Source organism: Taudactylus pleione, unplaced genomic scaffold (assembly GCF_031769625.1).
Source record: "Taudactylus pleione unplaced genomic scaffold, aTauple2 ptg001784l, whole genome shotgun sequence".
In the NCBI taxonomy this organism is placed as follows: Eukaryota; Metazoa; Chordata; class Amphibia; order Anura; family Myobatrachidae; genus Taudactylus; species Taudactylus pleione.
In genome coordinates, this window is record NW_028286181.1 from 437,560 (window position 1) to 454,886 (window position 17,327).

The 17,327-nt window shown below is 45.9% G+C and overlaps 1 protein-coding gene across 1 annotated transcript in view; it reads right to left on the minus strand.

Moving 5' to 3' along the window:
• MPZL1 (myelin protein zero like 1) overlaps window positions 1–17,327 on the minus strand; it is a 50,565-nt gene that overhangs the window by 25,166 nt on the left and 8,072 nt on the right. The window contains exons 2-4 of the mRNA XM_088464992.1: window positions 9,222–9,388; window positions 6,727–6,940; window positions 3,559–3,694 (exon numbers count right to left, since the gene is read on the minus strand). Coding sequence (XP_088321118.1) covers window positions 3,559–3,694; window positions 6,727–6,940; window positions 9,222–9,388 — 517 coding nt within the window. The remainder of the gene's footprint in view (window positions 1–3,558; window positions 3,695–6,726; window positions 6,941–9,221; window positions 9,389–17,327) is intronic.

Here is a 17,327-nt window from a genome sequence, read left to right on the forward strand (position 1 = left end):
AAGACTGTGGCATCGCCCTTCACATCTTTGAAAAAGGCATACTTAGATTTAGCCGCTGGGGGAACTTCGTCCTCAATCACCAAGGCTGTGCGGACCGCCCGAATAAGTCCAGGAATATATACTTTGGACTTAGCATCAGCGTCCTTAGTATGGAGAGGTTCCTGATCGTAAGGATCTAGAATCTCCCCATCATCAGACGTCCCTTCGTCATCCTCATAAGGAGCGGACAGAGACGCCACCGGCCTTTTATGAGACCGCATCACAGACTCCCCTTGCAACACATCCGACAAGTGCTGTACAGAACTCGTCAGGGAGTTAACCCACGCTGGCTCCTGAGAACCCGGGAGCGGGGAAATAGGGAGACTGTGGGGTACCACCAATTGTCGTGGGAACCCCTGCATGGGTGACGACACCACAGACTGCTGGGACAAACCCATCGGAGTAAACGCGGGCTGCGGAGCTAACTGGCCCACTAAAGCTGTTAACGCCTGAGCGAAACAAGCCCAGGGCGGCTCCTGTACCGGTGCTGTAACCGTAATAGGCCGCGCCATGGACAAACACTGCCGGCAAAGGCCCTCCGCGCTACCCTCCCCCTCCGCTAACGGTACTTTGCACGTGGTACACTGTAGCCGGAGGGGAAAATCACTTTCAGACATGATGGCACCACGTATGTGACCTCTCTCACCAATTAAGTATTAAATAGGCGAGAGACCACCCTGCAGCACCGCACCGCAAGGGCTTTAGCAGAAAGAACAGGGACAGTAATAAAGCTGACAGTTTAGAGAAGAAAAGATTACAGGCAGCAGCGCTAGCACAGTCACATACAATGCAGAAAAATAACAATTCCTGCACTAACAGCGCTGATCACTCAACTACACAGACACAGGGCCTGGTAGGACACAGCGCTGCATACACAGACCTGACCACAGCGGAGGAGAGGTATGCGGGGGGACCCAGACCACGATGCTTCCGTCCAGCGCTTCCAGCAGCGTTCACCATGCGTTCTGGAGAAGATGGCCGCCGAGGAGCAGAGAGGAGGCTGGCCTGGGGGAGGAGCGCTGCCACAGGACCAGTCGGCAGCATGCAGAGAGGGCTGTGTGCAGCGGGGGAGGCGCCGGCTGTGAGACAGGGAAGGCGCGCTCCCCTGGCATGCATTTAACCCCTGGGACGCCGCAGCGCTACCGCTCTGCTGCGGTCCGCTGTCCCAGGGGGTAGTGGAAGCGCAGGTTGGTCGCCTGGCTCCACGCTGCAGCCAGTCCCCAGGGAGCCCCCTGCCTGGGGACTTAGGACCATGTGATCAGCGGGGACCCACCGCGGGACCCCGCTGCTTACCTCTGTCCCCCTTGAATCCGGCCATGGTCCGGAGCATCTGGGGTCACCGCTAGCTGTGACCCCAGACGCCCACCAGCATCCCCGGATCAGTACCGGCGTTCTGGTACCGGCGGGGTGTAGGGAAGACAGCATGGACGTCAGGACTGACTGTCCATGCTGTTCATCCAGATGTGCAGCCACAGCTGCATGAAGAATAAGCTTCAGGGGCTCTTCTAGCCCCCACTCCAACAGGTGCACCCGACTCCGGCCGGGCACCAAACTAAACTGAGGTGCCTTGGCCCGGGGGCGGGGTATAGGAGGGGGACCTAGTGCATCCTGGGAGGCTGAAAGCTTAACTCTTTGGTGCCCTGCGACTGACGTCACACCTATACCCCAAGGTATCCTGTGGATACCCTATGGACCCTGAAGTAGAAAAGTGATTTATAAAAAGAAGGAAAAAAGGCACCAAGCCATGCAAGTGAGATTATCGTGCATCATCGCCTATAGACGCCCTTCCTATACAATATATGAAAGCACATAAATGGCCACCTAAAGTAGATTATAAAGATATCAGAAGTAAGAGCCAACCCTGGACTCTTTAAAAGTAAAGGCTGAAGACCGAGGTCATTACTAATATCCTTAATCACATTAGAGGTCATGAAATTCTTCATTATAGAACAATGTCTCTTATCAGTATTTCAGTAAGGACATCAATAACCACACACACTATTACACAAGGCATGTTAAGTACAAGCTCCTATAAGTATTTGTATGAATGGTGAATTTGTGCTCAGTAGTACTGGACAAAAACAGTTCAACGTTATAAACACCTACACAGACTCGCATGCAAAAACACTTTTTCCCAGTAATCTTAGAAAGGACAAGAAATATGGGGATCCCATTCACTGTTCACAGGCACACCTGTAATGCCTGGGTAATATTCCTGTATGACTGGATACTTGGGCACAAGACTCGCTATAAAGCTATGCACCAGATGCAGAATATATCAGGCGTCCTCCTACATACGGCGGTAAGGTGTTTGTATCTTTCATTTCCTTCTCAAAGTAGAACCTAAACAAACTCGTGCAGACAGGTAACACCTCACAAACCGCATGCACACACACACAGCATTGCCAGGGCAGACCACTTTCACCATGATAACTGGGGCTCAGCAATCCTTTTTCACGCTAAAAGAAATCACCAAAATGGCAATTGTGCAAGTCCGACAGCACTGGGTTTACTGCAAACAGGAACAGGAAGTATACCTTCAGCATAGAGGGAAAGGTATGTACAATCAGCTCAATATACAGTACATGGTTCCTCTTCAGAACAAAAACGCGAGCCATGTCCTAGGCTATAAAAACGATTCTACAAGCAGGCTTCATTCAGTTGTGTCTAATGGTGTATACACACGGTCAGATATGTCAGATGAACGATTTGCACGATTGATTGATTTTAGACTATTAAAATTAATGCGGTCAGATTTGGACGATTCCAAACACATCAGATGTCAGATATCGTTAATCTGACAAGCGGGAACGCGCATCGTTCATCGTTGCAGGCTCACGTCAGATTTTCTTTCAGATATGAACGATTGAACGATATTTAAAATCTGACAGTGTGTATGCACCATAATACATAGAGGCAAATATAAAATAGGACTAGTAATCATTGCTGCTCACATAGGGCGCCCTGCAAATCTCAGCACCAAGAAATACAGGCATGCTCAAATATCGTCCATTATGGTCTAAGGCAGGGGTGGGCAATAACCAGCCCTCCAGCAGCTGATGAACTACACATCCCAGCATACCGTGCAACAGTTTTAGCATGGCCAAATAGTAAAACTGCCAGACATGCTGGGATGTGTAGTTGTACAACAGCTGGGGGAGGGCGCTTATAGCCCACCCCTGGTCTAAGGTTTGGTTTACCAAAGACAAGAATGACCCCCACGCAGGCAGCACTGTTCTGCCCTCCACCCCTTTAAGGACGCAAAGCAGGAACAAGAACGTATTTGTATAAATTAATCCCAATACTTTACAACATTAGCCGTTTACGTGAAAAGGTTATTATTCATAGACAAATGATAAAATATCTGCAGAGGTATCCATTGTAAATATAAAGCGCCCAGCTAGTATTACAGGGTACGCCATTCCCTTTACAGAAGTGAACACTGCTATAGGTCTGTGTAGTTTGTGATTAGCTATGAGAGAGGGGCGCAATACTAAATAATTCAAGACAGCGCCTTACCCAGAGTAATCCTTCCTAGACCTTTTCTTCCTTGTGATCACCACTGCAGACACAATGATGGTAATGAGCAGGATGCCGCCAATAGCTGCACATATTATACCAACCAAGAACGGCACATTGGACACTGGGAGATTCCCTGGAAGACAAAAGCCACAAGTGCCGGTCACATGCAATGTGTCAGCTCACTGCTTCATTAGGGTTCTCTAAACCAATGGTTCTCATGTCCAGACCTCAAGTACCCCCCAAACATGTCAAGTTTTCAAGATTTCTGTCTGTGGAAGCAGGTGGGAAATCAATCAATTCACCTTTGCATGACTAAAGAAATCCAAAAAACATGACCATTTTGGGAGAGGGAGGGGGAGGTGTGTATTTGAGTACTGGAGCCAAGAACCCATGCACTAAATGAATGCTAATAAAGAATACCACATATTGGAAACAATCTTAGCTTTTGCTGGCACCACAGTGAGACGTTTTTAAATATACAATTCCTCAGGAGTATTTTGCTAAGCCATACCATATACAGGCTGACAATTAGCAAGATTCTGGAAAACCCAAGGTGTCCTCATACGTGGGTATGTGCTCATGTGAGCTTACACTCCTCCTCGGGCTTTGCTGGGAAAGCAGCCAGTTGCTGTGCTTGTTGGAACAGTGATTAATAATACATATATCAAATTAATCAATGTAGTCTTGTGAAGCAGTTTGTCTCATTCGTTTGCGACTAGGGCGCATTTCCGGAAAAAAAAAAAAAAAAAAGACGCACAGGGCCTGGCGATTCACTCACGCCTGCCGTTTCGTGCAGCACGGAGTATTGAGACTAGGTGTATGAGGTCATCTCTGTAATAACGGACAAAGGCCCTCATTCAGAGCCGGACGCTCTGAGCAGAGCGCACGCTCTGAATGAGGGCCGTCCTCCATAATTATGGAGCGTCCTCCTGGACGCTCGTATAGCTGTGGGTCACCACCCACAGCCTATACGAGCGTGCAGGTTGATGGCCGCGATGGTCTTGACCATCGCGACTGCGAGCCGGAGCCTGCGGTTGAGTTTCTCAACCGCAAGGCCCGGAGTGATTTTGGCTCTATCAGAGCCAAAATCACTCCCACTGACATCACTAGTGATGTCAGTGGGCCGGCTTCTGACGGTAGGCGTTCCCTCGGGAACGCCCCCGGCACGCCCACCAAAGGGGGCGTGCTGTCAATCAACATCGACAGCACGCCCCCTTTGATCAGACACAACGAGCGAAGGAAAGTCCTTCGCTCGTCGCGTCTGGCGCATGCGCACGACGGAGCTCCCTCCGTCGTGCGCATGCGCAGTGCACACCATCGACCCACTTGCGAGCGGACAGCCGCTTGCGAGTGGGTCTGAATCAGGCCCAAAGATCCTCAGTACATTTTCAATTACTTAAAAGGTCTATTAACCTGGGGGACATAGTGTGCTTAAATCTATTGGCATTACAACGAGCCCAGTTTGAGCTCCAGCTGGAAAAATAGGTGGAGAGAGGAGTAATTAAGAACATACCACTTAAATCCCAGCATCATGTACAGGGCTAATCCTTATGGTGCATACACACGATCAGATTTTTTCTTCAGATATGGACGATAACGATTTAAAAATCGTTCAGTCGTTCATATCTGAAGGAAAATCGTTCATATCTGACATGCCTGAACGATGGACGATCAACGATGCGCGTTCCCGTTTGTCAGATAACGATATCTGACATCTGATGGGTTTGCAGTCAGACTTGGACGATTCCATTCATTTTAATGCAGTCAAAAATCGTTCAATCGTTCAAATCGTTCAAAACTTTGGTCAAATCGTTCAAATCGTTCAGATCGTTTAATCGTTCAATCGTTCATCTGACAAATCTGACAAGTCTGACAAATCTGACCGTGTGTACGCTCCATTATTGGGATGTGTCACAGCCACGAGTGCAAGATTACTCCCCCACAGTATAAAAATAGGAATGTAATGTAAATAGTGCACGCACAGATAAAAGGAGCCAGTAATGTACCAATCACACAACTGGACGATACTTACCAGCCTGACACTGGAGAGAGAATTACTGCACCGTGCATAGGGGAAGCCACACTTATGTCATTAGGACAAACACTGGGATGAATACTTTATATTATAAAGCCACACCACCATGTACAAAAGTGCTAAATCACTTCCTCTTGATTTTTATAACCTATGAATTATTAACTAATGTTTGTGTGGTTTAAATGATCAGAAACAACTCAGCTAGGGGGGTGGGGGGGGGGTTTGCTTTTTTGAAGGTTTTTTTTTTCCTTCAATTGAAATTTGCCTTCAGATTTATATAGTGATACCAAATTAATTACTTCAAATTAAATATAATTTGCATATTAAACCAATGGATAACTAACCGCTCTGTAAATCTTCATTTGTAAATATTTATTTTAATAAATTGTTAAAATATTAAGACTAGCGGCGGCAACGGACCCAAAAAGACCTCAAACAATATACATATTGTTGCAGCCAATCACTACAGAAAGTAGGGTCTCAGTCCCTGATTCAGAGCCGGACGCTCTGAATCAGGGCCGTCCTTCTTGATTTTTAGAGCGGCCTCCTGGCCACTCGTATAGCTGTGGGTGACCACCCACAGCTATAGCGAGCAGCCAGGAAGATGGTCGCGATGGTCAAGACCATCGCGACCATCGGGCTTGCGACGAGACCTTTGTGGTAGGGTCTCGCTGCTGCAAGCCCTGGAGTGCTTTCAGCTCAAACAGAGCCGAAAGCACTCCCACCAACATCACTTGTGATGTCAGTGGGGCCGGCCCCAGACGGTAGGCGTTCCCATGGGAACGCCTCCGTCTGGGCAGCCACGCCCCCAGCACGCCCACCAAAGGGGGCATGCTGTCACTCAACATCGACAGCACGCCCCCGTTGGTACGAGACCCGGAGCGACGGTTTGCCCCTCGCGAATGCGCACGACGGAGCAGACTGTCACGTGCATGCGCACTGGGCCACCATCGACCCACTTGCCAGCGCTCGCGAGCGGGTCAGAATCAGGCCCTCTGTGTGGTCACTGGTTCCTTATTGACTTGACAGGCTGCATTCTCTTGTATGACACAGACATGCGTATGCCACATGCAGCGTTTCCGTATGATCTGAGAATAAAGAGAATTATTTCCTTATCGACGATCACTCACCTTTCTCCACAACCCGCAGTTTTATGTCCTTGTCAAACCCCTCAATGTCAGGTGGGTTGTGGACGCGACAGGAATAGGTGCCATTGTCCTTAAAATCTATCTTGTCTATCTTGATGGATACATCTCTCTTATTGAGGTCCCCAGCCCAGGTGATCCGGTCTTTAAAGTGGGTGAACTTCCCCGGGTAGGGCGTCCCAGTAGCATAATGGAAAATCTAAAGAGAACAGGGGAGACACAGTTTACTTAGTAATGCTGAAATACAGTTCTGATTAAAAAAAAACGTAAAAATACAGATTAACCACAGTAAGTTTCCCAATTTATTTTTATTGTAAATCATATCCAGCAGTACCCCCATACACAGGCCACCAGTATTACTGCCACAGCAAAATTACTCTGGACAAACAAATTGTGCAATGGAGAGCGCTGTTAAAAAATGAATATCTAAAAATAAACAATACTGTACAAAAGTTTTAGTCAGGTGTGGAAAAAATGCTGTAAAGTAAGAATGCTTTCAACAGTAGAAGTGTTAATAGTTTATTTATATGATCAGTTAATAAAATGCAAAGTGACTGAACAGAAGAGAAATCTAAACCAAATCAATATTTGGTGTGACCTCCCTTTGCCTTCAAAACAGCATCAATTCTTCTAGGTACACTTGCACAAAGTCAGGGATTTTGTAGGATTATAGTCCGGTGTTTGATTAACCAATCATACCAAACAGGTGATAAAGATCATCATTTTCATATGTAGGTTGAAACAGTCATTAACAGAAACAGCTGTGTAGGAGGCTTAAAACTGGGTGAGGAACAGCCAAACTCTGCTACAAAGATGAGATTGTGGAAGACAGTTTCATGTCACAGGTCATACACCACGGCAAGACTGAGCACAGCAACACAATTTAGTTATACTGCATCAGCAAAGTCTCTCCCAGGCAAAGATTTCAAAGCAGACTGGGGTTTCAGGATGTGTTTTTCAAGCTCTTTTGAAGAAGCACAAAGAAACAGGCAACGTAGAGGACCATAGATGCAGTGGTCGGCCAAGGAAACTTAGTACATCAGATGAAAGACATTATGCTTCCTTCCCTGCAAAATTGGAAGATGTCCAGCAGTGCCAAGAGCTCAGAACTGGCAGAAACCAGTGGCACCCAGGTACATCCATCTACTGTTCGGAGAAGTCTGGCCAGAAGTGGTCTTCATGGAAGAATTGCGGCCAAAAAGCCATAACGTCAACGTTCAAACAACGCCAAGGGACTCAACTATGCACAAAAACATAGGAACTGTGGTGCAGAAATATGGCAGCAGGTGCTCTGGACTGAGGAGTCAAAATTTGAAATATTTGGCTGTAACAGAAGGCAGTTTGTTTGCTGAAGAGCTGGAAAGTGTCTTATTGGCTCCAAATTTATTCTGCAGCAGGACAACGACCCCAAACATACAGCCAATGTCATTAAGAAGTATCTTCAGCGTAAAGAAAAAGGAGTCCTGGAAGTGATGATATGGCTTCTACAGAGCCCTGATCTCAACATCATCGAGTCTGTCTGGGATTACATGGAGACAGAAGGATTTGAGCAAACGTATAAGACACAGAAGATCTGTGGTTAGTTTTCCAAGATGCTTGGAACAACCTCCCTCAGAGTTCCTTCAAAAACTGCGTGCAAGTGTACCTAGAAGAATTGATGCTGATTTGAGGGAAAAGGGCGGTCACACCAAATATTGATTTGGTTTAGATTTCTCTTCTGTACATTATCTTTGCATTTTATTAACGGATAGAAACCATTAACACTTCTACTGTTGAAAGCATTCTTATGCTGCATACACACGGAACAACTTGAACCACAGATATCGTTGATAGATTTCCCTCCAACTTTCTGTAGTGCAGGTCAAACGATTTTGGTTGTACACACTGATAAGGTGCCCATCCACTAGAAGATAAAACTGAGCGATTGAACCATAATAATATCGGTCAATCGTTTTCAAAAATGTCTAAAACGACCAGCGATGCGCGCTCCCGCTGGTCGTTTAGACATCTATCATCGGGCAAATATGCTGCACAACCTGACGATAATATCAGGTTCAGCATGATTGCAGATGATTGATGTTCCGAACGACTGCTCGTTTAGTGTAGACACATCACAGACTGACAAACGATGGCACGATTACAATGTCGTAATCGTGCCGTCTTTTGCCTGTCTTCTAGTGGATGGGTAGCTATAGATATCTATGATAGATATTTCAGTGAAGCTATCTTTTTACAGGCAAATCTTTACAAAATCGCCCAAGTTGGCCTGCATGCATAGATATGGTTATCGTTCATGTGGGAACACGCATCATTGGTCGTGGTCAGGTTGGTGACTGCAAAAAAGTAAACGCTATGAACGAAAAAGTTCAAATCGCTCATAAAAGTCGTACCGTGTGTACGCACCATTACTTTGCAGCATTTTTTCCACACTTGCCTAAAACTGTTGCACAGTTCTGTATATTAAAACTATGTAAACTTACTGTGATTTTTTTGGACCCAGAAACCTCCCCTGTGTAGCTCCATGTGGCAGATACTTTGGTGACGGTCCCCTCTGTTGATTTGAAAGTGCAGGACAGCTTGACATGTGTGCCATTCTCAACGGACACCTCCTCCGGCACATACACCTCCACGGCCCTAGCATGGTGCACTGTCCAAGGAGAGAGAACAGCAGGTCAGCGACTCCAACACACAGACACAGAACAGTAGCCGAGACCCTTCAAACGGTCTCAAAACCCAGTTACGCCTTCCAGCTCTCATCCTAACCCACTGCATTACCCTCCCTGTTCACTCTCTCCGCCATGTCACCCCTGTTTGTCTGCCGCTCATAGGCAAACGCGGGGGGGGGGGGGGGGGTTTCCGTCTGCCTGGAAACCACCCTCCCCATCCCACATTACGACCACAATAGAAATAGTAATATAATAGAATTTTACAAGTGGAGCATGTTAATCTCAGTATCATAAATAGAATAATTATCACTACCTGTGGATCTTTTAACATGTACAGTATCCGCTAGTAAGAAATAACCTGTGCATCAACTAGGAGATCTGGACAACATTCACTGTTAGTGATGTGCTGCTATAGAGCCCAAAATGTACATATATGTCCAGGGCAGTGCTGGGTTATTCTGCTGCTCCAGACTCTCGGTCTTGCTCTAATACTCTGGAATGGTGCCCACATCTAAAATAAATGCATTCAGCTCAGGCAGGATGGTCCTACAGCCGCATCTAATGGCTTACTGTGACCGCTGGTCCTGTACATGCTGGTACATGCTTTGTATGACGCATATTAAAGCTGGATAAGTGCTAATTATACCCTCTTCATGGACTGGCCACACTCACTCTAATATCAAGCATTTGGAAACCCCCCTCTAGAAATCCTGCGTTTGCCACCGCTGCCGCCCCCCCTCAGATTGCGAGTTCTCAGGAGAAGGACCCAATTCAGTCATGTGCTTTTCCCTTCATTATTTACCATCATCTCCTACCCAAAGCCAATGACGACACCAAACCTGTGGGTACAGCTGGTGCTACTTCTGTAGTTATGACTTGCCTGTCCAGCAAGGTTATGTAAGTTTGTATGCCATGTTTAGCATTTTTTTTGTACTGTAAGTCTGTGTACAACACTGCTTCTGTGAGGTGCTACAGACCACTTGTGGCGCCATATAAATAAAGCAGAATAATAATCTTCATCTTACCAAAAAAAAAAAAAAGAATAAATTTTGCCAAACCTTATAATCTTCAATGCAAGAGGCAAAAATAGTGATGTGGCACATGTGCATTGCTTTATGTATTGCATGATAGATAGATAGATCTATATATCAGTTTGAGTCACATTCTAGAAGGGGTTGACTGGTTTTTAACAGCATTTTTAAAATGAAGAGCAACCTAGAGAAGGAAAAATAAAGACATCTTCACCCTCAAGAGCATTGTGTTTAGGGGTGTTGTAGTAAATCCAATTGGGAGGCATTTAAATGCAGCTTACTAGTACAGTCGTATAGTACAAAACACCTATAAAACCACAAATACATGACACTTTACCAGTTACACAAAGACAAATTGACTTGTCAGGGCTAATATTGCAGAGTGTAAATACATTAATATTTAATACCCCTTTCATAAATACATCAAAATGCCTGGTTTTTGCATATGAACGCGCATCGTCACAGGATTTTGGGTAGAACATAGCAAGGCTTATTTAAGAACACGTCAATTTGGCAATATTCAAATTCAATATGCAGAGACACTGACACAGGCAAAGTTCTAGGCTGCAGGCTCTCTACCCCCAACACAAACTACTACATAAATTAACTTTATTCCACTAAACTACAAATGCTGCCTTTCATCCGATTATCTGGACTGGAGATGGGTAATATCCGCTGCAGAAAATGTTACCTTCTTTAATGCAGTGGTTCTCAAACTCTGTCCTCAGGACCCCCAAACAGTTCACGTTTTCCAGGTCACCTAGCAGGTGCACAGGTGTATTCATCACTCACTGACATTTTAAATGACCCACAGGTTGAGCTAATTGTTTCACTTCTGATTCTGTGAGGAGACCTGGAAAACATGCACTGTCTGAGGTCCTGAGAACAGAGTTTGAGAACCTGTGCGTTAATCTATGTAATGGAACTGTACCCCTTTAACACAAGAAACCTTCATATGACTCCATATTTACTGGGTACACTGTTGACGTGGCCATCGTATCTGACGACTGGCAAGTGTATACATACTTACCAATCGTCTGTCTGATGTTATTTAAATTTGCACACCCAGTTGAGCTGTCAATCACCGCCGGATGCCTGCAGTGTGTGTACGGGCAATCGGCATGTCGTCCGTACACACCAGCAGATGACAGATATACCTTTCAGATATATCGCCCGTCTGCTGTGCTGTACAGCAGACCTGGATATGTCTGAACGACATTGTTAATAGACCTATCCGCTGTACACACCCAGCGATGCACCATAGATATATCACACTTCAATGGAACGGGCGATATATCAATATGTACCCAGCTTCAGATGAGCCCTTTTCCAGATGTGCAGTCATCTAATGTACCATTAACCCAAGTTACAAAGCGATTCTAAAACGAGAGGCATTCAGATTATAGCTATACATTTAGAGACCGAAGTAAAGAGATTATTATCAGGTAACAGCTCAGGCTGGCTGAGAGGAATGCTCATCAATGCTGTGCATAGTACAGACACCTAAGTGTGATGTACAGCTCATATCTCCAGCTATAGAAGGCTCACATCCATTTCTGAATGGTATGGCTACTGTTCTTGCCTAAGAGACATCTTGGCTGTAAAGCTGCATACACACACACACACACACAACGATTTTGTTACAAACTATTATCTGTCAGATTTTTAAAGAGTAAAGAACGATTTTTTTGAACTACAAACGATTTTTGCATATTAATTTGATGAAAATTGTTGAGTTGACAAGTCTGACTGAACTACAAACGTGAACGCGCATGAACGATAATCGTTCATCGTTTGACTCAGAAAGTGAACGATTTTTTCAAACGATTATCGTTAAACGATATAGTTTAACGATAATCATTAAAAAATCGTTGTGTGTATGCATCTTTAAGGCGGGTATCCACTTGTAGATATACAAACGAGAGCACGATTACGACATTGCAATCGTGCTCTCGTTTGTATAGCTAGTGATGTGCCGGGACTGAACGTTCACTCGTTTAGTCTAGGCACATCCCTCATCCCCGCACATGCTGAACCTGACGAGATCGTCAGGTTGACCAGCATGTACGGGCGATGTCAGATGTCAGAAGCGACCAGCGGGCACTCGCATCGCTGGTCGCTTCCGACCAAAACATGCCCGATTTGCAAGCGATTGCACGATAACGATGTCGTTATCGTGCAATCGCTTGGCTAAATCGCTAAATGGATATACCCCGCTTTAGGATTAGCAGTTCTTTACCACATAAAGTAATCTCCCCGAGCCATTTGATTTAAAAATAAATAAATAAATAAAGGTTTCCAGCAAGTTTCAAATATTGGGGACTGTGAAAACATTATACATTGACATACACAATTATTATTCTTCTTTTAGGTACAAAGCGCCGACATATTACACGGTTCTGTACATGGAGTGGATCGTGACAACTTTATACCCCAGAAGGTAATCAGGTGATCAATGCGGTCATTTGGGCACAGGGTGAGGTGGCGCCAAGTCCTAGTAGGGTTTGCACCCTCTGCATCTTTCATGGTTCAGGATATAGAGAAGCTTTCCTTAGTACTTAGGCTTGGGCCTAAGCTGTAATGAACACTAACGTTTCTGACTTCCCACAACGGACGCTCAATTTGTCAGTGAAACAGTCATTTTCTAGGGCTTTATAAGGAGGATATTTCACAAACTGATAAGAGTTGCTAATATATCAGTGATCACAAATACATGCTATAGCGCGGATTTTACCCGGTATTGAGGACCGGGGACTCACTTTTTGGGAATGGGTTTGTCTCTAGGGACACGCTCCGCTGTGGCCAATCCCGGCCTCCCCATTAAATGATTGATTGGCTGTCGGCAATAAAAAGCAGGCGAACCTCTTTGGTGCCCCCTTAGTGTCATGCTGCTGCACCACAGGGACTGGCGTGATGACGATGGCCCCTGCACCCGAAGTGAATACATCCTCCAGTAAGTAAGCGGACAAGCAGCGGTTTAATTAGGAGTGGGCAACTGGTGCTGGGGGACAGCTAGAGGAAGAGCGGTTGTACAAGTGTGCTATAGTGCAGCCGCCGGGACCCACACACCAGGCCGCCAGGAGTGTTTGGGAGGCCAGCTTATTATGTTTGCACCTCGGGAGGGGGAGTTGCCAGACGGCTGCTGGGCGGCTGTCCATACTCGCCGGCACGGCAGCATGGAGTGTAATTTGTGACATCAGATTGGCTGCCTGTCATTACAGCGCGGCGGCCATGCGGAGCTCAGTGTGGTGAGCAGGGAATGTCCAGAGACTGCTCACCGCACCGATGCACGAAGTACTGCAGAGCCAACGGAGCTCACCGCAGCCGGCGCACTGTAATGACAGCCAGCCAATCTGAAGTCACTGCTGCGGGCGCAATATACGGGGGGAGAGAGAGATTTTATTACAAGCCCCCCCCATGTGTGGCACTGCCCCAGCCCGCGCTACATGTTGCCTCCTGCTACAGTGATGCAGTGCCACAGCAAGGCAGGCTGCAGTGCAAGGAATGTGAATCAATGTGTTTGTATTTTTTTATCCTATCGGGGCCAACGCGTGCGCTTCTCTTCATGAGGGGGCCAACGCGTGCGCTTCTCTTCATGAGGGGGCCAACGCGTGCGCTTCTCTTCATGAGGGGGCCAACGCGTGCGCTTCTCTTCATGAGGGGTGTGTGTTTTTATCTTACCAGGGCCAATGTCATCTGCTACATGGTTCATGGGATGTAGCTGCTAAGTTCTTAGGGCCTGATTCAGACCCACTCGCAAGCGGCTGTCCACTCGCAAGTGGGTCGATGTTGTGCACTGCGCATGCGTACGACGGCGGGAGCTCCGTCGTGCGCCAGACGCGACGAGCGAAGGAAAGTCCTTCGCTCGTTGTGTCTGATCAAAGGGGGCGTGCTGTCGATGTTGATTGACAGCACGCCCCCTTTGGTGGGCGTGCCTCCCTGACGGGGGCGTTCCCAAGGGAACACCTACTGTCAGAAGCCGGCCCACTGACATCACTAGTGATGTCAGTGGGAGTGATTTTGGCTCTGATAGAGCCAAAATCACTCCGGGCCTTGCGGTTGAAAACCTCAACCGCAGGCTCCGGCTTGCAGTTTCGATGGTCGCGATGGTCACGACCATCGCGGCCATCAAACTGCATGCTTGTATAGGCTGTGGGTGGTGACCCACAGCTATACGAGCGTCCAGGAGGACGCTCCAGAATTATGGAGGGCGGCCCTCATTCAGAGCGTGCGCTCTGCTCAGAGCGTACGGCTCTGAATGAGGGCCTTAGATTTACAGAAAACCTTAATTTGGATGGGACCCAGAAGAGGTCAGGTACACTAAGGGGTCCCTGGGACCCATATTTTTTTGGGCTCAGCACGATCACTGATATATATTTTTTTAGAGTCCATTTCCTCTTCTATTTTTACAGAAATCAAAAAACGTGTCACTTTTTTACCCATGACCTGAAGAAATACGATGTCATTTAGGGAAATCCGCCCCCAGTATTGCTATGATAGCAATTAATGCTCACATCCTCCTTATGACAGCGGTAACACTACAAGACCAAGAGATTGAGCAATTTTGACCTTTGCGAATTGAAGTAAATGCAATTCCAGCTGGGACAGAAGGGCAGGAAAGCAGGATACACAGTAATGGAATGGTTTACAGATCCCTCAGATGTGTGATTTCACAACTATAAACAGACTTGAAGAATTCCTAGACCTCAGTGTAGTGTGTTGTAATAATGCCAGAGATTAGTGCACAGAGATAACTAATATCTTCTTAAAGAACCACAACTACACAAGTGGTTGTACCTAGCATACGATTGCTGCAACATTAAGGAATAGAGATGTGTAACTACACATGAATGTGGATGGAGTATGGGATGCTGTCACCATGACAGTAATGATTACTGTGCTTCTCCTTACTTACATCTACTCCTCACTCCCCACAAGGGCACCTAACACCTGGTTGCTGACTCCCTGATGCTTATTTGAGTGACATAATTGCTAATGCAGTAATGTGTATAAACCATGTCCTTGTCCTGCATTATATTGTCCTGTCATATACGCCCCCAAAAAAAAAAATTCTCGCAGAGGCAAGTAAAGACTTTGTGGGGCACTCTTGTAAATTCGTATGAAATGATGATTATATTAAAATATAAATTATTATTAGTACACTCATTAAAATATTATATTCTGTGCTGGATATAGGAATTCCAGGTCAGCTTAACTGTGCCCGTGATGTTACTTCCTACTGACTGTGTCAGATCAGCTAGTGCCAGGAGCGTGTGGGGCAGTCAGCTGGCCTAGCTGGGCGCAAGACTCGGTGTAGCCGTGGTATGGTTCACTCCTGACCCTGCCTGAGCAGGTCAGTCAGGTTCAGTGTGGTGTTGGGAACAGGTGCCGATCAGCTCACCCGGCCAGAAGTACTCGACGCGCGTTTCGCCCTGGAGCTTGTTCACAAAAATGGAACCTCCCAAAGTCTCACTTTGGTCTATCCACTCAAACTTCAGTATTGCACAAACTGGTAACTACTTGAAAATGATTTTGAGGGTAATACTGAGCACCTCATGTATTATGACGATAAATGCTGCATCCTCAAAGTGATTAATATTTGAATTGCATGATTAATGGCGACAGAATTATCCTGATGTCAAGCAGGGATTGTGTCTGATACTATTCTACCATTTATTTACAATGGCATTTATTGTGACATTTATTTTTTTTAGCATGTAATGATTTTGTTGATCAAAAGATGTATAGTTACACTATGATAATCCTAAGTTCCGAATATTTGAAGGCATAACCACTAATTGTCTGTGACTGGAGGCAATTGCTCTTTTTTTTTTTAAATATATTGCACTAAGTATTTAATATTTTGACCTGAGGATTACCCATGCAATATTTGCCCAATCAAATTGGTCTGGAGGGTCCATGTTGGACTCTGTGCTAATAGATACTTTTCTCCCAAATATTTTAATATTTGAACATAATCACCATTTCATACGAATTTACTAAATTACAAGATTGCCCCACAAAAGCCGTCTTTACTTGCCTCTGCAAGAATTATTATTTTTTTTTTGCGCATTTGACTATTCCTTTGACTCCAGGGAGCACCACCAACTAAATATACACTAAAAGGAAGATTTTTACCTCTTGGATGTTGGTTTTGGTTATACATGTATTGAAGTCCTGTGCAGAATCCTCCCTAGATATCCTCTTCCCCAGTCCTCTGTAGATTGTATTGTACTGTAATGCTGGGTACACACTGGCAGATCTATTGATCTGCCAATATATCGTGTGTGCATCGGTCAGTGTATACCAGCAATAGGTCTGAACGATGTCGTTCACACATATCGCGCCGGCTGTGCTGCACAGCCAATGGCAGAAATATCTGTTCATCGTGCTGTGTGTGCGGGCGGTGAGCCAGCCACCAGTACCCTTTGCTGCAGAGGCAGCGGGGAGGGGGGCGTGATGCGACCCCCGGCCAGATGATTTATGTTCATTGTGTATGAACCACCATCATCTGCAGATATAGCTTTTAGGCGTGTGCCCAGCTTAAGTCACTGGTTTCTTGTTGACTTACTTGTTTATGTACTTTGTAAGACGCTGTGCAACACTTGTGGCTCCACATAAATAAAGGCTATAATAATAATAATAATAATAATAATAATAATAATAATAATAATGTCAACTTGCTCACAAGGTCGAAATGGCGAGATTCTGCAGAATGCCAACATTAGGGTTAGGCTGCGGAGGGGGGAGGAACTAGGGATAGGCGTTAGGGGACTTACCACCAGATCAGATGGTGTGGCACAGCTTTTACTACAAATGGGTGAGACTGATGTGCACGGAATACAATTTCGATAAGCGATTGCAGGCAGAAATCCCATTTCACAAACAA